The sequence below is a fragment of the Mytilus trossulus genome, chromosome 1, assembly GCF_036588685.1.
Source record: "Mytilus trossulus isolate FHL-02 chromosome 1, PNRI_Mtr1.1.1.hap1, whole genome shotgun sequence".
Taxonomy (NCBI): domain Eukaryota; kingdom Metazoa; phylum Mollusca; class Bivalvia; order Mytilida; family Mytilidae; genus Mytilus; species Mytilus trossulus.
The window spans coordinates 61,352,821-61,380,507 of record NC_086373.1 but is presented as its reverse complement, the minus strand read 5'-3'; the positions used below and the strand labels follow the sequence as shown (position 1 = coordinate 61,380,507).

Sequence of the window (27,687 nt, the reverse complement as noted above, 5' to 3'; positions counted from 1 at the left end):
TTTTTTTCCAAAAAAAACCATCGCCCCCCCCCCCCCCCCCCCCCCCCCCCCCCCGAAAATCAAATGGTTGCTGCCTTATATGCTTACTCTGTAAAAGCAAGAGAGAGCTGAAATAGTTTTCATCGGACCACGCTTCATTATCAATTATCTTTGGATCTACTCTTTAACATTTTTGGCCTTCTGCATGACTTATGTAAATTTATAATTAACTTTTTGTTTATAAACTATAAGATCATAGCATGAGGCGAATGGCCTTTTGATGTTTTAATTATATATCCACTACTTTGAAAGCATTTATTTGTAGCCTTTACCCCTTACAAATATAGATTTATTTCGTCTTCAAGCCATTGTTCAACTACTAAATTGTCTATTCTTCTTACCAGCACACTTGGTACAATTAAAAACCTTATAATAAATTGTTCAAATAAGGCCTTCGAAAATAGTGGAATAAATTACTTTTGGAGTGTCAAGAACTCGTTGGAATTTACTTGATAGATTGCATGCTCATATTGGTGATTTTGAATCTGTTCAAAGTTTTGATTTTTTCTACCCTGTATACCACATTGCTCACATTCTCATTAAGAAAAATTCACACACCTAATTAAATGGGCATTCAAAAAATCAGAATGTGAATATATATGTTCAAACTCTTTTAGGTCATTTTTAGTAGCAATAAACAAAAAAACTATGTTAATTGGACATGCTTTGATACTATATATACCCTTGAATTTTTACTAGATAGCATTTTTGTTCGCTTCGGGGATTCCGTATATCGTCAGATTATCGGAATTCCAATGGGAACTAACTGTGCACCACTTATTGCGGACCTCTTTTTGTATTGTTATGAGTTACAATTTATGACAAAAATAAGCAAAGACCCATCAAAACAACATTTGATAAACAAAAATACATATATATATATATCATAGTGATATCAAGAAAAAAAAACATTATTGAAGTCTGGGATGCAAGGTGTGTTGTTATTCATTTTGTGATGATCACTTGGTTACGTTTCATTTAGAACAATTATCAAAAGGGAAAATGTTCTTGATTTTTATATGTCGGTTCAGGCTTTGACTTATCTGTCAGTAACTCCAAGGACTCTTACATCTGTACTTCGTGAAGTTTGAATTTGTAAGCTACGTTTGTGCTCCCTACCGAGATAATGAATTGAATCCTCGTTAATGAATTCCTACAGTTTTTTTCTTAAGCCGTGCTATTACACCATTGACTACAGGGTTAAGAATCAGGGCTCTCGCGGACATGCTTAAACCTGTGAAATTTTATATGTGCCTGTCCCAGTGGTTTGAAGGTTATCGTTTTCCGCTGATTTTTTTTTGTTATTTTTCTTTACATACACAAGACTGTACTTTAACTCTTTTAAAATGGTCTTCGTTTGTCATTTCAGGGCCTCTTTTATCTTTTTTATGCGGTATTAATTTAGCTCATTTTTAAATTCTACATTGCTATCAATAACTGTTAACATCTACGTCAATTGTTCTGGTGGGAGTTTGTCCTTATTGGCGATTATACCATATCATCTTATTTAAGCACTTAAACGTGTTATATAATACGAAAAAAATCGTGAAAAGTGGTAAAAGAATTTAATGCACAATAAGACTTTCTATTTATTTGAAGCAATTCTGTTTATTTCTCAGTGTGTCCCGATGGTGAATTTGGTGTTAATTGTGAAAAGAAATGTGTTTGTCTAATCGAAACTTGCAGTAAAGGAACAGGAAAATGTCCACCTGGAGGCTGTAAAGAAGGTTTCTATGGTGAATCATGTAGCAAAGGTAAACAAGGCAAAACTTTTATAATTACTACATAGTGTAAAGCAGTACACAAACATCTTCTTCTGTGGAACTTGCACGCAAAGCTCGACGTTTGATTTTTAAATTTCAAATTTCAAATATAAAAATGTACAGTTAATTATGTTCTTATACTGCAATTTCATACGTTGCAGTATTTACTGTTCCCTTTTACTGTACATGTTTTATTACAATATGTTTCGGTAATAAACATGTCAGTTTTTATCATATTTATGTCTTCTAGTTTTCAATTTAAACATTTATATCTCAGAAAAGTTATCTTGATAGTTAATGGAATAATTTTGAGAACTTTCTGTCAAGTCATTTCTCAACTAAAATTGGTAGAACTGTTTTTCTTTCGATAACTTTGAATTGTATTTCTATGCATAGTAATACATACCTAAATCGCCAAAGTTAAGTTTTCATAAACCTCAAAATCTCTGACATTTGAAGAAAACAAAACACATCTTTTCGTCTTTGAAATTGTACTTTATTCATTCTAAAAGACAATCGAAATTAAAAAGAGGGTTATTTTTTCCCTTTAATTTATCATCAAAACTTTCTGTGTATAATATTACATTCACACAAATGGTTATGCTATTTAATGTCTCAAAAATTCTGATCTTGCATGACTTTGCCACTATATTATCCATGATTGTATTCAGTCAAGTTTACACTTTTAATTTACTGCATTAACATAAAGAAGAAAAAACTATTAGGTAAGAAAAATCACAGTCACAATTTATACGGCTATGGCACTAGTGAGTAGATTTTACATTGGTAAATAAAATCAATTGTTTTAATGAGTCTTTTTTTTTCTTTTAATTTCATCAAACATATGTACATATATAAAAGAGATTCGGCCAAAAAAAATGAGATACTTTTTGAAAGTTTGAAACGTACCGTTTTATAAAATGTATAACTGTACGTATTAAATATAAACTACTGGCAAAGAAACCATGTTTTGAAAATAATCATTTCGGATCTGCGATAACATGCTTTACGGTGACCTATAGTTGTTAATGTTTGTGTCATTTTGGTCTTTTGTGGATATTTGTCTCATTGGCAATCATACCACATCTTCTTTGTTATATTAAATCGTTTCCCTTTGGTATAATTGATACAACATGAACGTTGTTATTAACAGTGTCATCAGGGCTTCCTTATATTGTTTTTCAAAAGATTGTCAAAACCACGAAAGTACTAGTGATATTATTTTAACGAACATTTGTTATATGATGGGTAATGTAGTCTTTGTGAATAATAAATGTTTACTATAAATATAAAAAGGAACTACCATTTTCTTACTTGTATTTGACCATAGTATTTCAGAGAATTTGAATTTAAGTGGCCAGGTATTCCTTTGTTCTTAGATTAAAGACAATTCAATCTAAATTCCGTTAAAATGTGAACACCGTAGATTTCCTTATTGTCTTATGAAGTATGATTTGAGTTAATACACAAATATTCTGTAATTTTCACGTTATCATTCAGATTGTGAAAGTGGTAACTTCGGTCGAAACTGTGGAGAATTTTGTGGCGGATGTATATCTAATATATGTGATAAACTTGATGGGTTCTGTACAAACACCACTGGATGTGAACCTGGTTTTCTGTACGAAGACTACTGCAACAAAAGTACGTAAAATACTTATGGTACATTTGTTCATTTATCTCAATGTTTAAAACATGAGTGTTATAATTATCCAATGATCAATCAATGTATGTCTTGTTGAAATCTAAAGGCTCATTACCTCAGATGATTTATGTTGTTGTTCTATTTTAGGTCTGTTTATACTTCCATACCATTGATTTTGTGAAATTATACATAGTATGCACATTACATGTGAGCACTAAAGCACCTTTTAAAATAAAATAAATAAACATTATTGTGTAATGATTGTCAAAGTTTATGTAAGTGTTTATTTTCCTGCATATTGTATTTGTTTGATTTTATCAATACATATTTTTGACTTATGTATGGAAGTCTGGGAATTGTCCATTTGCACTGTTAATAGTCTCTCATGTTTGATATAAGGCATGTCAATCGTAAGTAACTCCTGACTAACTTGTCTTGATTAATTCAGAAAGTTAAGTTGCAGTTTTTGATTTTTCATATGGATAAGATTCACATGATTATTTTATGTAATAATTTTTATTTATAATTATTGACCCTTCATCCGCCCCTTACAACTCCAAGATTTTGGTTTGTGCTTTGACAATATGTGTAGCATTTCGTTTGGCTAATGTTATAAAGGATTTCATCCATTCTTTACTTGTCACAATATTATTAGCTGAGTTCTCAGGCAGCCTTGAATAAAACGGCTCACTAGGCAGCTCAAATCATTTGCTTGTTCATTTGACAGTTCTTTTTGGATAAAATTGAGAATGGAAATGGGGAATGTGTCAAAGAGACAACAACCCGACCAAAGAAAAAAAACAGCAGCAGGTCACCAACAGGTCTTCAATATAGCGAGAAATTCCCGCACCTGGAGGCGTCCTTTAGCTGGCCCCTAAACAAATATATACTAGTTCAGTGATAATGAACGCCATACTAATTTCCAAATTGTACACAAGAAACTAAAATTAAAATAATACAAGACTAGCAAAGGCCAGAGGCTCCTGACTTGGGACAGGCGCAAAAATGCGGCGGGGTTAAACATGTTTGTGAGATCTCAACCCTCCCCCCTATACCTCTAGCCAATGTACAAAAGTAAACGCATAACAATACGCACATTTAAATTCAGGATACATGTTTTAGTGTTTTATGAGGTATTTTGAAGTTACACATTGTTTGTTTTTTAATTATGCTGTGAGTTCTTGTAAATACTCTCTTTTAAAATGCTCGCTTTTCTATTATGCTCACATTGTTTGGGGTTTTCATTCAATACTCTACGAGTTGTGTTTCTATTTGATGTATACTAAAGTGGCTAGTGACTTTCTCCTTTAAGAGTATATCAAGGTTATTTGAAGTCATGATACTACATTTGCCATTGGCCACGATCGCGAGCATCACTGAAGAGACATGTATTGTCGAAATGCGCATCTGGTGAAAGAAAATTGGTACCGTTAATTTAATTAAACTCTGTCGTCAAATGCAAGTGCCGCAATATATGCTCGAATGATTTGAATTTAATTGAGATATGTATTTTATTTTTTATTTTTTAAATACATATCAATTGTTAGCATGTTGCCCGTAACAACAATTGTATGTATTTGTATTTTTTTTTGTTATATTGTGTTTTCTATTTCTTTTGTATATATATATATATTATAACCTGAATAGGAGTTTGTGTAATTGTATATAATAAACATTAGTCATTCCTAACTGATTTGATTACCTTCACTTAGGTCATCGCTAGTTCAAATCTTTATCTATAGAAAAACTTCTCATAAGCTTTTTTTTATCTATTCGATGAAAAGTTATTGGGTTTTTTTTCTTGAGAAGGTCTTACAGAATTGTGACTTTGTGCATACAAATCTACTATCAACCTGGGAACGCGTACGTGTCTTTATATTGGCAAGTGTAATCTTAGAAATATATCCCTGCTTACTTGTTTACAGGTAATTCTGTTTAATAAATTTTGTACTTTTAAAACTTAGGGTCCCCTAATAGAAACTATTTTACATGCCTAGGCTGTCGGACTTTTTTTTTTATTATTTATTTCTGCTATTTTACTAGCCTGTGACAATGGATATTACGGGGCTAACTGCACAAGAAAGTGTAATTGTTTGAACGACATGTGCCAGAAATCGACAGGAAAATGTACAGGTAAGAAAAAATACATTTCCATGTTTAAGATTTTGTTGAGCACATGTATATATTACTGTTATTTTCATCTTTTATCATAAAATACTAAAATGTTCAATAAATAAGGCGACCAAACGGCTGTCAATGTACTTCTCATTTGGTGATGTAGCTTTTAATTTGTAAACATGTCTGATATTTGTGATTTCGGTGGCTGAGCTGTCTATGTAGTTCATCTTCTGTATCACAAGTCTGTCAAAACCGAGGCTTTAAGTCTGAACCCCACAAATGGCAAGTGCGTTCGACTTCTATCATTATTGACTCGAATTTTCCTTTTCCTGTCGAAGAATCTATCCAGGTTTCTCCACAATTAACAAGTAACCGTTACAATATAACAAAATTAACTGACAGTGGTGTAAAACACCATAAATAAATCAATCAGGTTCGGTTATTTATTTGATTTATTACTCTCCAATGCCTTAAAGTAATAATTATATCTGAATTAAAAAAAATTAAACAAATAATATATAAGCACTATAAAAAAATCCAAGATCACAACAACCGATGTGCATGTGATATCACACACAGTTAAAATACCTATACAAATACAAAGCAAGTTCTATTTCGATTTGACTAAAAAAAAATGAAAAGTTTCTCTTTATACATGAATTTCATCAAAAATAAGGGATCAATCAATTATTTGCAAGTTTGAAAAATTGATTCGAAGTCCTCGGGGTTTGGAGGAGAAAAAATCGGGGATTGAAATTGGCAATGAAAACATAGTCTTAGCTATTAGATTAAAAAATATATGAAAAACATGTGCCTATGCTACATTTGTGTAGGTTAAACTATATGTTTATAAGTATCTGAATATTCTATTCCAAAAAGTGATCGAAGGAGACAAATAGGTAAGAGAAAGTCCAATTTAACAAACCTGTTTATTGAAACAATATTCTTATTTTGAAAACATAGTTTAGAGAAGAGTTTCAACCTTATTGATATAAAGGACTAATATGATATTTGTTATAAATTCACGTCAATACGTTTTCAACCTTGAATTTTTAAAAGATTTTGCAATTCTTTCAAGAAAAATAGATATGTAGGTTAGCTTGCTTTTTTAAATTTATTTCCTGCGTTGACAATTGTTGACTGCAAACACTATTTACGAACTGTCAGCCAAAATATGTAGTGGTCTGATTTTCACAAAATTTCTTATTTTTCAATAGAATAAATTATGAAATAATACCTCGACTCAAAATTAAAAAATTAATAAACCATGAAAGCGAATTGCCTTATGCCTGCTTGTATGCGTTTTATTTTGTGTGTTTGTAGCACACTTCAAGATAACTTGCATGCCAGAACCTTGCTAATATTTCTCTTTTCTAGTTGAAAATATATTACTGTGGTTGCTTAATATGCATCGATTGTTAACCACTGGACGTAAGAAAATAACAATAAAGTAATAAAAAGTATCATTTGCCCAACGCAAGATGGATAAAAACAAAATACTTTGGCGCGTAAAAAACATTAAAGGATATTTCTTTACTTCTTCATTATATAATATTCTCTGATTGAGAGTTGTCATACTGGCAATCATATGATATCTTGTTATGTTCATATCAAATTTCATCTGTTGAAATTGTATTTTATATAGATCATTTTCACATTTATAGATCAATAATAAATAATTGAAATATTGATAAAAAATGTGGTAAAAATCTGTTCTTGAATTTCAATATAAAACTCATTTCCGCTAATAAAAAAACAAGATTCTGCGTAGACAGGTTTTGCGAAACAAATTGCTCAGCTAAATGAAAGATAAGTCTGCATTAGTCTTGCTAGTGTAAGGATAACCGACAAGACAACATGAAAAATCATAAAACTCGTACAACGTCTAACAAACCACTCACATCGCTCAATTACAATTAAACTAGTACAATTTCTTTTCGGCATTCGGCCATTTAACAATCAAAGAGAAGAGATGTGGCTGAAAAAAAATTGCAACATTTCACTGGTAATCTTCGGCTTGAACATTCGATAAGCAGTCATGTGAAATACTTTACACAATTTTATCTGGCTCAACAGAACTGAGTAAATATCGTTGTATTATGCTTACTTTGAACTTATATTTCACCTTTTACCTTTAGAGTTATATAATTGAATATTTCATATAAGAATATTGCACATAGAACCATTTTGTATTAGTCTTTGGTTATTGAGCATACAATATTTGTCTTTTATTCAAGTTGGATCTGAATCACAAACTGAGAGTTCGTCTAACGGGGCAGCGATAGGTGGAGGTGTTGCAGCTGCAATAATCGTGCTGCTTGTAATGGTGGGAGCGTTTATCTTTTACAAGTAAGTTCAGAAAATATATATATTTGAACAGATAAATTTGATCAACAACAAAAGTAACTGATAAATTTAAATTGGAAATTATAGGTTTGAGGAATCAAATATACAGATTTAATTTGTATTGCATTAGTAAATGAACTGATCAAACAGTATACACCACACAACAAGGAAAACTAAATACTGTACAATTAGAATGTTAAAACCGGGTGTTATATCGGATGATACAATCCGTTCTGGTACTCATTTAAGCCTGAACCAGGAGTTAATTCCAACATTCGGACACGTATTTTCGAGAAAATAAGACGGTCTTCTTCTTATCACAATTTTAACATATTCATAGTCATCAGTGAAACTGATCATCATGTAAGTCAAACAACACATGCTGGCATCCATATTTGAAGAGATGTTTCTAACTTTGAACTTTTGGTTTTCAAACATTGACACAGATTTTTTCGATTTTCGATTTTATTACATGTTTTCTTAAATTCATCACCTTGCTCAAACATTTAAAACAATGTGGGTAGTACATACTTGACGATTTTTTGTTTTATATGTTAAAATATGAAGCAACTTATTTACAAATTTGATAAATGATTGTGATTAAGTTCCAAGATTTTATATAACAATGGAAATGATATATTTTTTCCATATTTTAATTATGAACCATATTACTTTATAATTCAACACTCAGCACTCATATGGAATTTCAGTGGGTTTTTATGCTTTCATTGCTTTATCAAAAGTGCCCATAACGGTCTTCAACATGGTGCCCTTGCTTACTTCGAACAGCGCGCGTTAAAGGACACGCCCCCAAAAGAGGAGACCAACGGTATAATCATTATAATAGAATTACTTATGAACCACACCAACAAAAGACAACCACAACAACTTCTTTACTTACGATAGCTGAATACAAATGCAGCTGGTTTAAATGTTACAACAGATGCCAACGTCCAGCTTACACTATATAACAACATAACGTCACAACATTTAAACATTCACTTCAAATTATCAATTGAAATATTTAGAAAGACAATATCTAGAAGTTGTTTTCATATTAAAAAAAATATAGTAATTAAACTAATTCAGTGAATTATGAAACGCATACTTTCTAATATTTCGCAAATGTTCTCAAACTAATGATAAGAATATACCTTATATATATGCAACATTCCAGCAGCACCTGCATACGGGGTATATATCTCCCAATTGATACGATATTCCCGTGCTTGCATTTCCTATAACGATTTTCTTGATAGAGGGTTGCTGCTCACAAGGAAGCTATTAAACCAAGAGTTCCAAATTGTGAAGTTGAAATCATCCCTTTGTAAATTTTACAGACGCCATCACGAGTTGGTTGACCGTTATGGAATAACCGTTTCACAAATGATATCGGATATGTTCCTTACGTCGTAACTTCAATCCCCTTCCCTTTCATGAATGTGACCTACCGAATTAGACTATTTATCGGATTTGTCATCACATAAGCAACACGACGGGTGCCTCATGTGGAGCAGTATCTGCTTATCCTTCCAGAGCACCTGATATCACCCCTAGTTTTTGGTGGGATTCGTGTTGTTTATTCTTTAGTTTTCTATGTTGTGTCGTGTGTACTATTGTTTGTCTGTTTGTCTTTTTCATTTTTGGCCATGGCGTTGTCAGTTTGTTTTAGATTTATGAGTTTGACTATCCCTTTGGTATCTTTCGTCCCTCTTTTATATGTCGTTTTGTCTTCTTTTGTAGACGCAGATTGATATCCAGAAAAGAGAAATATGTTCACAGGAAAAAATCAAGCGATAATAGATCTTCGAGTGAGCAAAGTGTACTTATTGTAAATTTCATATAAACAAAAGTAGATTTTAACAATAATGAAAATAATATCTAGAACCTGAAATTTGAGCATATGAGCCAATGATATTTCTTTAAGTGTATAAAATAAGCTGTCACGTTGTTGGGGTTTCTTTTTTCTACCAATGAATAATAAGGTAGAAAGAAATCGTCACTCCTCTGGACGTTATGACGAAAATGAATTTAAAGTGTTTACCCATGGAAATATTTGTAGTTGGAAAAAACGGGGTAAGAAACAAAGATGAAAACGTGATTAAACGTCGAATGCTGTGTTGTAGGGTAATCCATTAAAGAAACATAAATCATGGAATTGCATATTTATCTGGTATATGAAGTCGCCATTTTTTTTTTCAATGACATGACCGAAACAGCTATATTTGAATGACAAAGAAGTTTACAATGGACACAATTTATCTTAAAGTTTGTTCATTACAGCCGGTTGCTCTTGTGGTGTTTTTTTTATTGTTTTTTGTTTAATCTAATGATAAAAAAATAGCTGGGCAACATTATTCAAGGTTATTTTATGGTGCAGTATTTCTGTTTAGCAATGTTCTGTTTATGGCAAGGTAGTAATCTTGATCTTATAATTCCACCTGAGGATTAGCGGATACACATTTTACAATACGAAGAAATTAAAGGGGAGACTATGATAGATAAATGAACTACGTTACATAATGAAACTTTTATATAATTAGCCTCTGGAAACTCTTTTTAATATTTAATACGGTTTTTTAAATTCTCTTTAGGTAGACCGACGGAAACCCGTAATGAAAATGATTATGCAAATGTTAATATCGCTGCCACGATGGATGAGGATGATGTTTCTTTTACCCTGAAAGACGGAGAAGATCTCGACTATCAAATAGACGATAATGGGGATGAAAACGTGTATAACAATGTTAACAGTAAATATGATGTTTCCATGTACAATATACTGATTGAAGATCTGAAAGATGCTATAAATGATAAACAGAAAGATGAAGGTTTCAAAAAAGAGTATGAGGTAAATTACGTATCTTGGCAGATTTTGTTTTTAATGGAAGCGATACAGTGTGTTTTTATTAATCCGGAAAATGTTATATAATTTGTTGAATTTTATTAATAAGAATAAAGATGACAACCGAAGTGATGAAACTGTAAATTTGTTCTGTTAGAAAATAGTTATTTTTCAACAGTCATTTTCCTGCGAAAATAAACTTTATAAATGATAATATTTTAAATAATGCTATTAAAATAATGTAAAAATATGCTGACAAGTGACATTTCAAATTTTGTTTCTTTGTAGATGTTACCTAGAGGGCTTGTGTATGCTCATGTCGAAGGTTCAAAAGAAGAAAATAAAATAAAAAACCGTTTTCTCGCAACATGGCCATGTATGTACAAATTAATCATATATGATGATCGTTTTGAAATATTAAATAAAAAAACTCACTTATAATTTATAGAATCCTTTAATATAAAAATTTTGAACAAAACAGAAATAATGTTTTTAATGTTTTCTCTTCGATTATAGATTTTAATTTTTGTGTGTTCAATTCGTGATTGCTTTCTTATCTTGTTTACAAAACAATGTATTTAGATGCCAAGAATATAGAAAACTGTAATCACGTTGATGATGATGATAGGTTTTACCGTCCGGTTATCCTTCTGTTTATTGCGAACTAATGTACTTAGTTACAGATTTGGATCTGTCTGTCTTTTCGTTTTCATCTTACTCTGACTATGGTGTCGTGCATGAAACGGAGTTTAATACCTAGCTGACATGATGGCTGCTTCTATTGCCTCTTAAGATTCTATGTTGAATGGGTGATGTTTGCGGTTGTGTGGTCAGTAGGCCAGGGTCGTTGATATCACACCCTTCATCGGAGTCAATGCCACTGTGTTTGCCTCTATCTGTTGTGGAGATATTTTATATTAGGCGATGACATGCCTTATTTGTGTTGTATGGACTGGTGAAAGTATCCCTGTTTAATACAACTCCATCTGGTTCCCCTCTGTACTTAGTTGGTGTAAGTGGCTTACCAACGATTGTGTCTCTTGCTTCGGTCTTCGTGTTGTTGTCTACGCTGGCTTTGGTAATTTGTTGTTGTTCTGCAGCGGATAGAACGGCTGTGTTCGTGACCATCTACTTGGCGTAATGGTTAGCGTTGTGTCTCCTGGTTTATCAAAACATGGAATTTTTTGACGACCTTGACTGGCTTTACAGCCCTAGTACGGTCATTGAAGATGGTGGTTTTATTTTGCTTTTCAGGGCCGTCTCTGTTCTCCTTGATGTGGTATCTGGTTCATTAGCCTTAATCTAGATAATCACGTTGATCCAATTGTCTAGTCTTTTATTGTTATTTTATTATCGTCTTTAACATTGTCTTGGAGTTTAAATTTTTAATTTTATCCAAATAATTCATCTAGTACCCTTATTTCGGACAGTGGAAATAATCAGATTAAACCAGCTATTGAACATTTTAACATTGAATATATTAAAACAATCAGAGGAACAAAAATGGTCGACATAAACATTAACTAATATTACCTAAGATTAAGTTTAAGAGCATACTACATATCCCGAATTCCTTTTCCGAACAACAACCGAATAGTACAATTTAATGCACTGTATTATGTTTAAAGATTACAAAATGCATTTGTTGGTCAATGGTTTTTAAGCATTATATTATACAGTATAAGCTCTGAACCAAAAGTAATTCTAAATGATGATGGTAACACCAAATTGCATCTTCAAATTGATCAAATTTTGTAAATGGAACATAGTAATATATAATCACCAATTGAAAATTAACATGTAAAACATCAGACATTGTCAGAGGTCAAAATACTTTTTTTGGAGAAAATGAATGAATTCGATAATAGTTTTCTCTGTATTTACGTAATATATGATATGTTCTTTTCGCAGACACCATTACGACAATTGTGACTTACCTTGCAATATCTATTCATGGATTCAACGTGTATTTTAACTGTTCATATTTTATTTTATGAAACAATATCGACAAAATAGAGCAATTCGTAAAATATTCTAATTCTTCACGATGATAAAGAATTATAGCAATTTATGCTATCGTTTCTTTTATAAAACTACAAATTATGTTTTTATGAAAAATCATAGGAAATCTTTGTTTCCTCGTTAGATTGGTATCAAACAATTAATGATATCACTCACACATGCCAAACATTTTTCGGATACGAACATTATTAAAATATTTAACCTTTCTGTCGGATATAGGCGAACCCCGAATGACAGTTCTAGACTATCTTATTATAATTTTAGCGCTAAAATTCTAGCATGAAGTTATCATGATTGATATAACTTAATCCGGAGTAACCTTTATAAATACTTTTATGTTCTTATTCAATACTTCAAACGAACATAAAGCATTTATAAAGTAAAAACTCAACACAGTTTTTGGTTATCAGCTCGCCCCGACGGCACAGAAAGCTTCGATTGATAAAGAAAGGGACATAAAGAAAAAGGGGGGACAAACAATATATATTACAAGCATAAATTCTTAGATACTGACAATCTGTTGAGTATACTCTCTTTAACATAACCATCTATTCTTTAAGAGCTTGACACTTGCGAAGAAAAAAATAAGTTTTAAATTCAACAGTATATAAATACTTTTTATCCAATTTGAATACCTAAAAGGATTTTTTTTTAATTTCACAATGGTGTTTTAATCAAATTATCAATACAAGGTAGATAGTAAGCAAATGTCAGGTAACATTCGATATAATTTTTTGTCATTTATTTTCTGTTTTGTTCATTTTTATAAAATTTTGATTTGTAGATGACCATTCACGAGTTATTCTGAGGGGAAACACTAAGAATGATTATATAAATGCTAGTTACATTGATGTAAGTATTTTAAATTATATTTTTCTATTATCTCTATCGATTTCAGAGAGGGACGAAAGATGCCAGAGTAACAGTCCAACTCAAATATCGAAAAATGTTCCTGTATGTCTTTAGCTTTATTGAGGGTTGTAAAAAAATCTCGGTGTATTTTACTCCTCTTTTTTTGTATTCACCTGTCATTGTATTTTTAAAAAAATAAGAGGACAAATTGATTTTTAAATATGATAGATCTGTACAGTAACATGTACAAACAATATGAACATGATCCCGCTGTGTTCTAGATCGACAAATGAGGCAATTAATTTTAACTTCCACAGAAAGACAAACTGCCCTATCCAGACACAAGATTCTGACTTCCACCCGATGGAGTTTGATTTTACTCCTATGTACTTAGCTCAAAAGTAGCAATAACAAATGTTTAAATTCTAGCCGGGTAATCAAACCAACGATCATCTCTTGTATGGAGATCACCGTTTAATGATACCTTAGAAGTAATAAATTGATTCTTAATATACGTCGAATTAAACCATCTCTTCTTTTTTGTATTGTTTTTAATAATAAAAATGTTGGGAAATTGAAAACGATGATAACTAGGTCATATTTCTTTTTCTTTACAATTGCAGAACTTTGAAAATATAAAGGCATACATAGCAGCACAAGGTTTGTTAAAAAAATCTTCATTCTTTATTATTGTCTTTGTATTATAAAGATTACAAAATATATCTATCATTATTTTATCTTTTGCTGAAATATTTGATCTTTTGTTTGGTATACATTTTTTACGTTGTAACTGTATATTATGTAGATGTCTGTAGATTTTTTTTTTGCTTTAGTAAAACGAGTACTGCCATCTGATTCCAAATTGGTTTTCAATGTCAAATGATTATTGTGTTGATGTACATGTTCTCAATCAGGTATAGCAGTGCAAGTGAATACATTCTAAGCATTTGTTGTGAATGATATTTAAGATGATTAAAAATGTGAATTCTCTATACACCTAAAACATTGCTTTCAAAAAGATCTTTCCCATACTACTGTCAGAAAATCACTAGTATGAAAATAGATCAAAAGTTAAAATAAAGGGTGATTGTAGATTTATGAAGGTACTACACAACTGATTTGATCTGGGAAAAAAAAGGATAAACGTAAAATCTAATTATTGTTGTTTTAAAAAACACAACGGCTGTTTTCATTATTGATATGATATTAAAACATTTCATGTCGATTTTTTTTATCTTAAGGTCCTAAAAAGGTGACATTGAGAGATTTTTGGCACATGATCTGGCATGAGAATGTTGGGAAAATAGTGATGGTAACACAACTGATAGAAAACCAAAAGGTACGCAACAGTTAACCACATTATATCATCTTATCACTGTGCCTTTAAATAATTTAAAAAAAAGTAATAATTTTAAGTTACTGAGTACATTTTCAACAAAACTAAATATGAAACATTTATTCATTTAATGACCAATTAAATACGAATTTACTATACTTTTACTATTTTTGTTAAGCAAATGATGTTTATTTAATGAATTAAACAAAACGAATGAATATTTTCTTATAACAAAAAGTCAAAATCAAACCCATTTTCGGTTGTAGATTTATTTTTACCTATTTATTTTCTTCAGAAAAAATGTGAACAGTATTGGCCTGAAACAGTTTCTGAACCACTGTTAGTCAACAACTTCAAAGTTACAATGACTGAGGAAAGAAAGTACACATTTTATGTGTACAGGTTATTAACTGTTTCGCTTAAAAACTCTACGGTAGTTGTATTATTATATTTATTACAGCGCTAAATTCCATAGAAAGGGTTAAATAACACAGCGAATATGTCGAATATATATCTCGCACCTCATTTTATGTAGTGATATATACATTATTATTTGCAATATAACAAATGTATTGAGGTTTATTTGAATTAGAATATATTTGAACGTCTTTTCTCAATATGCAAATGCCTATGACAAATAATCGTGATTCTAATTTTTTTTAAATTAGAAAATTGATCGATTAAGCGTTGGCTGATAAAACAAGTTTGTTGTAACAATAAATATGGAATAAATGGCACTGTTAGGTTTTTGATACATTTGGTTACAAAACCGGAAGTAATTAAAGATTAAATTATGACACCTTACACAAGAATTCAGTTGTTTTAAAACACAAAATATACAAAAACGTCAAAATGGTTTCAGATGTAGCAGCTTAACACCAGATGGATGTATGTTGGTCCTCAAAAGAAAGGTTGTTACGAGCTTATTTGCGATAATGAATTTATTTCAGCCCTTCGAATAATGTTACTTATTACTGTTTATATCAAGTCACACGGTAGGATTAGGCCATAATGCTTCATGAAAACCGGGTTTCCAGTATGCAACAAAATTTTAAACTTCTCTAGAGGTTATATACAATTTAATCCCCTTACATTTTTATTTTATTTGTTACGTGTTGCTGCTCATTCAAAAGATGTAAATTTTTTCTTTTCCTTTGGAATGTGCAGGAAAGAAAAATTCACCATTTTCATTTCATTCAATGGCCAGACCACGGTGTTCCCGACAGCATCAAACTTGTAGACTTTTACAGAAAAGTCAAAGATGAAAAATGTAATTTAAAAGGACCCATGGTTGTACATTGCAGGTAAATATGTAACAGTGTGACTTATATTTTGATTGGTTCAATATATCTTCATAAAATATCATATAAAACCATATTCCTTGATTGAGATATTGAGAAATTGAGAAATACAATTGGAATAATGCATTCAATATTGATATGTTACAACAATATCTGCTTATTAAAAAACACTCACGATCGTTATTGTTTTAGATTTTACATACATTTATATTTTTTTGTTATAATTTGTTTATTATAATGAGATTCAAGCTGCTTATCAATTTTTTAGCGCTGGAGTTGGAAGGACTGGGACATTTATAGCTACAGATGCATTATATCAGCATGGAAAGAAAGTTGGTTACGTAAATGTTATGGAATATATAGAGATGATGAGGAAAGACAGAATGAATATGGTTCAAACATACGTAGGTATCATTCTTGCACAAAGAATATTACACAATTTTAACGATACCCAAAGATACGGATGGTTGTAATCATTCGCTTTTGAGTTTTTTTTATTTTTTTATTATTAGAATAAATATGACTTTCATTATTCATATATACATGATAATAGAGAACGTCAAAAATAGCAGCCTCAACAAACCAGATCAACCATAAAACAAACAAAAACAGCAATGTTCATCAAAAGATGGCACACAATCAACATAATAGAGCTAATAATTGAGCCTTGTTCAATAATAATTGATTGCAAGACCCAAACGACAGAATGTCGGATCAACAAAGGTTAAAACGCTCGAAGAAAAACAGGTGTGTTTAGAAGATGGTAAAAGAAAATAGATAAAGCTTGTCTAGTTGCTGTAACTATGTTATCATAACAATGGTAAAAACAATTATATAAATGTACGATTTCAGTTTAATTTTAAATATCTTCTAATTACTTATTCAGAAATCAAAATAGTGTTGAATATGAGTTATTGCAATTGTAGGAACAATATGAGACAGTCTTTGAAGCCTTGTTAGAACTGTTTACAGTACCAAAAACGTCTATTCCGAAGAATGATTTTTGTCAATATATTCTGGACCAAGACAAAAAGACAATCCCGCGAAATCAAAAGTTTTACAAAGTAGAATTTCAGGTAAGTCTTTTTGCTCGTTTCGGGAGAAACAGAAGGAACATGTTGTTTAAATTCAAACATCTAAGGTTTTACATATAGCTTATCAGGCTTCAACAAGACTTTTTAAAGTACAAATGTATATTGATATTCCGTTAATCAAGTTGCCATCGCTAGTCACGCAGCATTAACGAGTAAAAGCAAAAACCGGTTGGCCCAGAGTAAAAACAAATGTGTACATTTAAGATGAGATTTTTTTTCTGCTGATGAGCAGGAGGTTGATAGTCCTTCTCAGCGTGTCAATCTACAGCAGGATTGATATTTATTTTATATTACAAATATCGTCTTGATTTTGCTGCTGGACGCTAAAAAGCCAGCCAGATACCTACCCTCAAGGGACAAAATAGATGTAAAAAGATGTGGTTTGAGTGCCAATGAGGGTTGAGATCTCATAAACATGTTTAACCCCGCCGCATTGTTTTGCCTGTTCCAACTCAGGAGCCTCTGGTCATTGTTAGTCTTGTATTATTTTAATTTTAGTTTCTTGTGTACAATTTGGAAATTAGTATGGCGTTTACCTTCACTGAACTAGTATATATATTTGTTTAGGAGCCAGCTAAAGGACGCCTTCGGGTGCGGGAATTTCTCGCTACATGGAAAACCTGTTGGTGACCTTCTGCTGTTTTTTCTATGGTCGGATTATTTTCTCTTTGACACATTACCCATTTCCATACTCAATTTTATTAATGTTTAAACAAAACAAGTAAACAAACATCGAACGAATAAATTTGATCTCTGACACTATGTAAATACAATATCAATAAATAAGGGGTGGGATGTTAAACAATACCAGAAAAAATACCATAACCTTGGACAAAATACCGCTAAAATTGTCTTTTTACATTTCAGTTAATGCAGTGTTAAAACCACTTCATCATGTTAAAGTTATAAGATATTGTAATGTCCAGTCTACGATAAAAGTTGTGCATTATGTTTTGTGGTCTGTATGTGCGTGTGTTTGTTCTCCTGTACGTTCGCTTTGTATAAGGTTAAAATAGCTAGTAAATAAAAGTGCACGTGTTCATTTTAGTTATAACTAAGCAAATAATATACCAATTTTGGTTTTGACTTTGGTTGCATGGTTTAATAAAAACATGGGAACTAAGTACATGTCACAGATTAAAATTTAGTTGCGGTAGTTTAAAACGAAACAGTTCCACATGTGGTAACATCGATTTGAAACCTAGTACACCCTTTAATTTGGAAACAAAATAATGTATGCAGAATCACTGAACAAGGACACGTGAAAGTATAAGCGGGATATATAGTCGATAAAAGTATTTATCTGTATTCTTGTTGTAAGTTTTGTTAAAGTTGATACATGATGGTTCATATGAGAACATGTCTTTGTATACCATATTTAGATATCTTATGTTAAATTTAGAGATTAGAAACCCTACGACCCGTGTATCCATCGTCAGCATTCACTGCAGCAACATTAAACGAAAATATATCCAAGAATTCAGCAAAGAATATACTTGCACGTAAGTTAATCTTTATATCTGGAATTAAATGAAAACTATTAACACGAAAATATGTTGTTTTATTTTCAATGTTGAATGAAATAAATAATCATATATTTGAGAATGTATTGCTTCTTTTGATTATGTTATTGGGTTGACCGAAGCACATTTTGTATGTTATAGTCCTACTTTGGCTGAGTTATTCCTATATGTTTATTACAATTTCGGCAACTGAATTAAATACTCTTTAATCCAATTCGATTCGTATGTTTTATTACATCTTTTGTTTTTGTGTCCCATTTATGTGCATTATATTTTCTGTTTACCGTTCGTTTGTTCTTTTGTTCGTTTGTTCGTTCTGTCCTGCTTCAGGTTAAATGATTTGGTCAAGGTAGTTTTGGATGAAGTTGAAGTCACATCAACTTGAAACTTAGTATACATTTTCTCATGATATAATCTTTCAAATTAGAGCTTTAACCTCAATTTCACGGTCCACTGAACATAGAAAATGATATTGCGATTGGGGCATCTGTGTACAATGGACACATTCTGTTTATTTGTTTTAACTTTGAACGGGATTGGGGAAAAAATATACAAATGCCTATAAAGCTTGATTTCTCACATAAATGAAAAAAAGATTAATAATGAAAATTATAGATCTAATTTGAAAGGATTTCATATTGCAAGTAATGATTTCATTTTGTTTCAGATGACAGGTATAGACCATATCTTATGTCATATGGTAAAACACGTAGTGACTACATCAACGCTGTGATAATACCAGTGAGTGTTATTTAACAATGTTTAACATAACTCATACATTTAAAGTTTCAGACAACATATCAAAACATAAAATGACAATGACAATGTTAATATAATTATAACTGTAACCAATGTAACTTTAATAATTGATACGTTAATATGGTTATCATTATGACAAAGTCTTGTTTCTTGAATAACCTTTTTACTTATAAAACATTAAATTGCTGATAAATTGTTGATTTTGATGCTTATAAAGTAAATTGGACTTCCAAGAGAAAACAACGTTATTAAGACACATGCAATAATTTTACCAAACAATAGGCTACCTTAACACTATGCATAGTGTGTTTTCTTACGTACTCTCTCTTGAAAGGGACAACGTTTCACGTCCTAATTCTAATCTAACGCAGTTGCCTTTTTATTCAAATGCATCCTTCGCAACCAGAAAGAATGCCCATTTTTGCAACCTTTTACTACCATCATATTTATATTATAACCGGTTGGAACTTGTTTTGTCCATGTAATAAAATAGGAAACATAAGAAAATGTCTTTACAAGAAGTAGTGTGATGATAATTTCTTCAACACAGAAACGTTGTACAACACAAGGAGCGTTCCTGTTTGCACCGATGACTTATATTTCAATATCTGGTTCATTCCCGGAAAAGTGTTTGAATATAACCTTTATCGTAGTTTTATCTACCTTAATCTTGCTGTCAATCTACCAAAACAGATGCAAAATATTTGTATTAACCTTTTGGCTAATGAAACAAAGTTTATTTCCCCAATTTCCTTTCGTATTTATTATAACGTTATTGGTTCATTCACAGGGATATGCAGATCAGAGTAAATTTTTAATGACACAATGTCCTTTGGAAGGGACTGTTGTTGATTTCTGGACAATGGTATATGACCATGACTCAAAGGTTGTTGTATTATTGAACCAGTTAAACAAGGTAAAATAGCCTCCTCAATTGACATGGGGAGAGTCCTGTTCCATATAAATATAAAGATATCTTCTAAACTTTGAAAAATTCAAGAGGACATTGGAAACCTTCTTAACTATTATACGTGTTTTTAATTCAACAAATGTTTGCCAAATCATCCACAATAGGTCATACAGGAATATGTAGATCAATTTTATGAAAGACAAAAACTGTGAACTACTTTAGAAAATATTGTTCTAACTAGTGTTATTTCGATTTGTTTATTAAAACAATACCTTTCAATTTGCCATTCCCATTTTAATGGATTAACAAATTATTCAAAACAAAATTGTGTTTTTTCATAGAAAGGTCAATTGTGGTCAGGAAAAAATGAAGTGTTGGAGTTTGAACATTTTACAATTGTGCAAGAAAATACATCCAACTCTGAACAGCTCCAGCTGACTTTACACTCAAAGGTAAATATGATGGTTACAAATAAGACCTATTCATTACCTGTTTTTAATTAGGAACAAAATCACCACACAATGTTTTACATATAAACGGGATATGGCTATTTGTGCATATGAGTAAACATTTTGTTTCAAAAGCAGTCGTAATGTTGAAAAATCATTGGAATGACACGTACATATAGTACATTTATAGTTCAGTTTGCACTGCTTTGTCGTGTTTTAGGAAGTACATGATACGGAGACTAATAGGACAACAAACATAAAGAAAAAAATATGTATGTAGCCGAACAAGTACATAATAACTCAATCAACCGTCTTCATATTTTATCACAGAAAACGAAATGTTTTAACAACACGCTCCTTAGTTGGTGAACTCAATAAAACTAACTTATAGACTCATGTCTCCTACACACTATGGTAGAAGTTGTTTAAGGGAAAAGTAATTACTGATCGTACGAGATCACAAGACGGTCGTTTTATTCAATCTGTGGATGTTGTTAGACCCATACACATCAATAGTTATCAAAGGTACCAGGCTTATAATTTGATAAGCCAGACGCGCGTTTCGTCTGCACAAGACTCATCAGTTACACTCAGATCAAAATAGTTAAAAAAAGCCAAACAAGTATAAAGAGCATTGAGGATATACAATTATAAAAGTTGAACCAAATACGACTAAGATAATCCTTAAAGCATCCCTTTCTATCCTTTGATACCAATGAAAAAGGTTTTTTTTATTCGTTTTGACCTTGGTATTACCTGCTAGCTAAAGCAAAGTGATTTAATCAAACATATTTGTTTGGAACAGTGATTACAGTTTAGATTAAAAGTAATGCTTTGTTTTCAAAGTTTAAAAAAAATATGTAAAACAGATTGGAATATAACTGAACAAGGTGTATGACAAGGAACAGACCCATGACTTATTTTCACAACAGGTTTGGACAGTGTACACTATATCAGATCATGTCATTTCTACCTACATTAGAACATATCTGAGGTTGATCTGTTGGACAGAATTTTAGAATAGGTCAGTAACAGCCAAGCCAATCTGTAAAGGGGTCACAACTTTTCCGAACTTAATTCATGCGTAACGCGTTAATGAAATGGAATGGTAAGAATCATATTAATTTAGATTATAATGATAAACGGAAACAGTTTCTGTATGTTAGTCTTTGAAATATATATAGTCTCTGTCTCTTATCTTTAGAAAAAGGAACAGAGGAAAATCACTGTTTTTACGGCACCTAAATTGAACGTGACAAGTGATGCAATGCTTCCATCAAACATTTTACTTGATCTTCTGAAAACTGTAAAAGATTGTTGGGAAGAACACAAAGGTTTTATTACTGTTGTTAGCAGGTACGTTATTAAAATGTTTAGCTGTTCTGTTGCTTTATTTTAGTCTTCTACAATGAAATGCCAAATAAATAAATAGATATGCAAAACCTTATTTTTTAGCCAAACGTTACTTTGTCAAATATACAATAAAGCCGAGAGTGTAAGGATAGAAATAAAATTAAAACACTGTAGAATTCAAAATTGTAGAACATTAGTTAAGCAACAAAAAACAATTGATAGGTTATGGAACTCCTTTATGAGATGTGATGAGTTTAAATGACGGGAATAGGCTGGCTGACTTGCACTTTTAACTTGTATCTGCCTTTGGCATTATATGGGTCTCAGGTTATGAAAAAAAACATCTAGAATCTGCTGAAATTTTTGTTATGACCTTTTAAGGGGCTTTTAAAGTCTACTATAATAGGAAAACTGGATGAGGTGAGATGGGATCAAACATTTTACCCTAAATCAAAATCAAACATTTGTCATAGAAAATATTCTAATGATTCCGAATATCTTATAAAAATTCATGAACCTGACTTGATTACATCCTTAAGGTATATAGGTGTTGAATTATGTATCGATATGCTTCTGAATTTACTATAGCTAGTTTTGAGCACTATTTTAAATACAGTAATTATCAAGTTGTTGCACATGTGATTATTACCGTCAGCATTCTATAGAGGAATATGATAAAAGGAATCACGGTTTCTACATGATAATTGTTGCTCTGTTCTAATATATATATTAATATGAATTGCAATTTTAACAAAACATCAACCGTCATTTTTTTTATTTTGTACATAAGAAAGTGCATGTACTAAGTCAGGAATATAACAGTTTGTTTCTGTTTATTTGATGAAATTGATCATTGATTTTTGCCATTTGATTTCAAAGGTGTCCGTTTCCTTTAAGTTTGATATTTTCTACTTTTTTTTTCTTTTAATTTTTTACCTTCTCTGAACAATAAAATGTGAATCTTTATTGAATTATCTATATTGTAAAGCATGATTCCCTGCAATTAATGCACGACTGTCCAGATAGGCAGATTACAGTCATTCCAGTTAAATCCAAATCAAAATTATATAGAGAAACCTAATGAAACACTACCAATAAAGAATAGTATCTTTTATTTTACAGCGATGGTTGCACTAAAATTGGACTGTTTGTTGCGCTATATCTTTCCTTGGAAAAAATGGAGATAGACGATGAAGTTGATGTATTTCAAGTTGTAAGGGCAATGCAAGTTAGACGTCCTGAATTTTTAACGGAATTAGTAAGTGTCCTTGATTAGATATTATATTATAACATTAACGGTGCTTGTATTGCACTATACCGGTATGTGCTTCAGACAATTTATGTATCTTGGGTGATAGTCGATTCATTTGACAGCTTGAAACCTAAAACAAACAATGAACAGCTGATAAAACTACAATTACTTTAAATAGAACAATTTCCGCATTGCTCATGCCAGTACCTTGTTCTTAGTGGTGCCTATAAGCAAAGTTTCGATACAGTGGTATCATTCTCGTAACATTCTTATACCATATTTAATTGCGCCACATATCCTGCAGTGTTGTTTGAGGTCAACTATTTGGAAGTCAAAATCTTTATGCAAAACATTTTATAATTACAGCAAATTTAAATAGAAATGTTGTAAATAAAAAATGTTGAAAAAATTCTCAAAGCCTGGAATGATTCAAAATGTTGTTTCCATCATATCATGATATTTTAATTATATTTTTTTGCAGGAGGAGTATGAATATTGCTACAAGTGTATCAAGGAATATTTAGAAAGAGACTCGCTGTATGCAAATATTTAGTAGCGTCCGTGTTCATTGATAAATATTGTCTACAATATGTATCTATGGTATTGTTTTAATTAATCGGAAAACAGATAGAATTTAATGATCGTGTTAGTGATATAATTGTGTAAAACTCTAAACTAGTAAATAAGTATAAGCATAAACCTTGAATAACCTTGTATATCGAAAATTTGTATTCCTATTAAGTAAAATATCAAAAGTCTACAGATTAGTCAATTTCAAATTGGTGAAATTGAAAATTAAAGTTGTATTCCAGGTATTTTTTTAGTTTAAAATGTTGCTGAATTTAGAAAAAGTGTGTGTCAAAACTTTGACTCATTGCGATCCCTTTTTAAAATAAGTAACAGAAATTGTCACTCAACAGAAATTAATGAACATGTGCAGTTGGTATTTTTCTGTTTAGTATTGTATTGTGAATTTAAATGCTCACATAACTGAAATCTATGCACAATGACGAGAAACAATACCCGGCTCGGGATTTAAAAAAAAAAAGATACTCATTTCACCATAAATCTCCTGATAAAAAGTACTCGTAACTCAAGAAAAGATCCTCCGCCCTATAATAGTACTTTCAAAATGTTGTCCATGGTAAAACATCTCAGAATCTGTTTAACGTTAGAATTGTCAGAATATGTTCTATGTCAGAACTGTTGTCAGGTATTGTAGAATGCCAATATATCTTCCTGATAGATCTGTCAGTATTTAGTACTACTTATGAGCTGTCAGAATACGCTCTACAATATCAGGGTGAAACTATCGGATAAGTTATTGGTATAATTTTTTATAAATAAAAAAATCTGTTCCAGGGTAGAATTGTCAGGATCTGTCCTGCTGTAGATCATTTTCTGTCAACAATGGTTTTAAATGTCTCAGTAGATTTGCTAATACTTCCTTACTGATTACAAGAGAAGTTGCAATGTTGATGGCCATGCTGTTGTCTGTTTTATAAGACATAATTTGTGAGTTCCACTTTGGTATCTTCTCTCGATTTTTAAAACTGTGTCACTTAGCCTTTGATCTCTTTTGTATTTTTAGCAAACTGCTCCGTTTTACGAAAATATATGTTGTTTTTTTGTGTTGTTTTGTTATTCTTATTTTTTTGTTTTGGTTTGGTTTAGTTTGTTTTGTCAAAATATACATATAATCTCATTTAATTTTTATATTCTATCGTCTACCATACAAGTGATTTGATTTTGTCATTACATTTTCGTTCTATCGTAAAGGTGCTCAAGATACCATTTAGTACATTTGAATCCTCAGTTCAAAATGTTGAAATATTATACTTAAAGTTTTAATATTAGTTTATTGTTTTATTCTTAAATTCTTGTCTAGCTTTTGTTACCAGCATATATTCTTAAACTCCATTTCGTTTCGATGAGAAAGAAGGAAATAAATAAGTGTACCGTGGTCCATATATTATAAATCAATGATTAACAGAGACAAATCAAGGCAGCAAACAAAAACTCGGGAATCGCATAAACTCCAAAAGGGGCGGGACCGCATGCACTGACATGATAAGTGTGTCCTGCTTTGTATGTATTATCCGCAATTCGAGCTCTCAATCACAATATCAAAATCATGAATAGGACATAATTGGTTTAAATCACAGATCAGACTAATTTGATGCTAGTATCTTTAGATCTAAGTAAAATATTCAACTGGTATTGTTTCAACATGTTACATGTAAATACTCTTGATATTTGTAAAGATATATATATATAAGCTAGAGTTAGAGGAGGGGATAAGGTCTCCGCACAATGCTAGGCGGTGTTGTCGTAGAAGTTAGAAAGAAAGTACAGGTTCCAGCCCCGGCGCCGGGGAGGAAGTTACGAATCAAATATACTCTAACATCGTTAGGTTGATTTTCTAGGCACTTTATATATATATATATATATATATATATATATGCAGTTTTTATCCAACGCAGTCATAGGTTTGAACGTAGTTTTCAATTTAGACTCGTTTATATTTTTTTGTTTGGGCTTTGTATCATATTTTCCCTCCGGTTTATATGATCCGTTCATCCTATATTGACTCTTTAAATTCAAGAGTTTATCTTAAAATGAGGGTACTTTTTCTAAAAATGAGGATACTCTTTATATGGCCTTCCAAATACCGTTTCGATCCCTAACATCACTGAAGAGACATTTATTGTCGAAATCCGGATCTGGTGTATTAAAATATATTGACACCGTATGTTTGTGGCACAACATCGCGGCCACAAGTTTAAAAAGTTTTTCTGTTTAGTATTAAATTTATTTTGAGATCCATTTTGTTACATCTTGTGATCAATTTTATTTGGCAATCGCCAATGGCAGTCAGCAGGGTTAAAGAACATCAGTTGTTCGACCTTTTAGTCAAATGCGTTTTGTTTAAATATACTTTTTCACTTTTTTGGTCTTTTGGAAAATGTTTTTTATGCTGTTTTTATACCCTTCTACAACGAAATTTGTTTAACATGCACACGTATAAAAATTGCAGTTTTTATCCAACGCAATCATAGGTTTGAACGTAGTTTTCAATTTAGACTCGTATATATATATATATATATATATAAGTACGTCTGAGTCAGTGACAACCCTACACCAGATGTATCCATCGGATCGCCATCAATGATGGTGATACATGGCTGTGTACATAATGTATATACAACTCGTCTAAACATCAACCCAATAATGTTAGATCTGTAAATTTGCTTTCGCAAATGTTTGGTTCTTCCCTCGCCGGGATTCAAACCCATGCTACTGTGATATCGTGACACCAAATCGCCTGCACTGCAGCCGTCCCGCTAGACCACACGACCACCTGGACTCTCAAATAAAGAGCTTTCGCTGGCCATGTGTTACCTTTCCACGTCAGTTTTAATCTAGCGGCGTACTACAGTACATTATATATAAGGCATGAAAATGTCTTATATATAAAGATGAAGATGAAGATATATATATTGATATGATTGAGATTTGATTTATTATTGTCACTGTTAATAAATGTTTTTTTGTAATAATATGTATATTCTCTATTTGATTACTATTTTTTAAATTATATATATATTTGTTTGTTTATACACATTTTTTGTTTATCATATTTATATAATACACAGTGTAATGTCTTTTTTTTTATCAAATAAAATACTTCGTCACCTCTAAAGAATCGTTTTATTAGTTATCAGTTTTAACTTTTCTGTAAATGGGGTGAAAAGGCGTTAAAGCTTGGCAGAAAGTTATAGAACTGAGTCTTTATGACGTCTGATCGTCAACCGCTCATATTTTCTATTTGGGTTGTGACTTGTATCTTGTATCTTTGCTGAGTATTTTCGTCAATCCATTTATCTTAAAATATTCATATTTTTAAATTGCAGAGACTGTATCCTTGTATAGATAAACTCATCATAGATACCAGGACTAAATTAAGTATATACGCCAGACTCGCGTTTCGTCTACAAAAGACTCATCAGTGACGCTCGAATCCATAAAAGTTAAAAAGGCCAAATAAAGTACGAAGTTGAAGAGCGTTGAGGACCAAAA

The 27,687-nt window shown here is 31.3% G+C and overlaps 2 protein-coding genes across 2 annotated transcripts in view; both read left to right on the top strand.

Moving 5' to 3' along the window:
• Positions 1–3,454, top strand: part of LOC134683584 (platelet endothelial aggregation receptor 1-like) — a 37,552-nt gene extending 34,098 nt beyond the window's left edge. The window contains exons 11-12 of the mRNA XM_063542925.1: positions 1,659–1,793; positions 3,303–3,454. Of these exons, the coding sequence (XP_063398995.1) occupies positions 1,659–1,793; positions 3,303–3,454 (287 nt within the window). The remainder of the gene's footprint in view (positions 1–1,658; positions 1,794–3,302) is intronic.
• LOC134681091 (receptor-type tyrosine-protein phosphatase kappa-like) lies at positions 1,662–26,482 on the top strand. Its single transcript, XM_063540515.1, has 21 exons — positions 1,662–1,793; positions 3,303–3,446; positions 5,491–5,580; positions 7,803–7,914; positions 9,655–9,722; positions 10,506–10,762; positions 11,045–11,132; positions 13,563–13,630; positions 14,254–14,290; positions 14,872–14,969; positions 15,262–15,399; positions 16,134–16,270; positions 16,536–16,671; positions 17,194–17,343; positions 18,764–18,863; positions 19,552–19,625; positions 20,434–20,559; positions 20,895–21,005; positions 22,207–22,358; positions 23,478–23,613; positions 24,089–26,482. The coding sequence occupies exons 3-21, from the start codon at positions 5,550–5,552 to the stop codon at positions 24,158–24,160; spliced, it is 2,091 nt and encodes a 696-aa protein (XP_063396585.1). The 5' UTR covers positions 1,662–1,793; positions 3,303–3,446; positions 5,491–5,549; the 3' UTR covers positions 24,161–26,482.
• Positions 26,483–27,687: the final 1,205 nt, after the last annotated feature.

Excerpts from the sequence above, each read along its gene's own strand:
- LOC134681091 (XM_063540515.1), top strand. The coding sequence starts at position 5,550 with ATGTGCCAGAAATCGACAGGAAAATGTACAG. Across the intron at positions 7,915-9,654 it reads GGAGCGTTTATCTTTTACAA|ACGCAGATTGATATCCAGAA; the intron begins GTAAGTTCAGAA and ends CTTCTTTTGTAG. Across the intron at positions 21,006-22,206 it reads AGCTGACTTTACACTCAAAG|AAAAAGGAACAGAGGAAAAT; the intron begins GTAAATATGATG and ends TCTTATCTTTAG.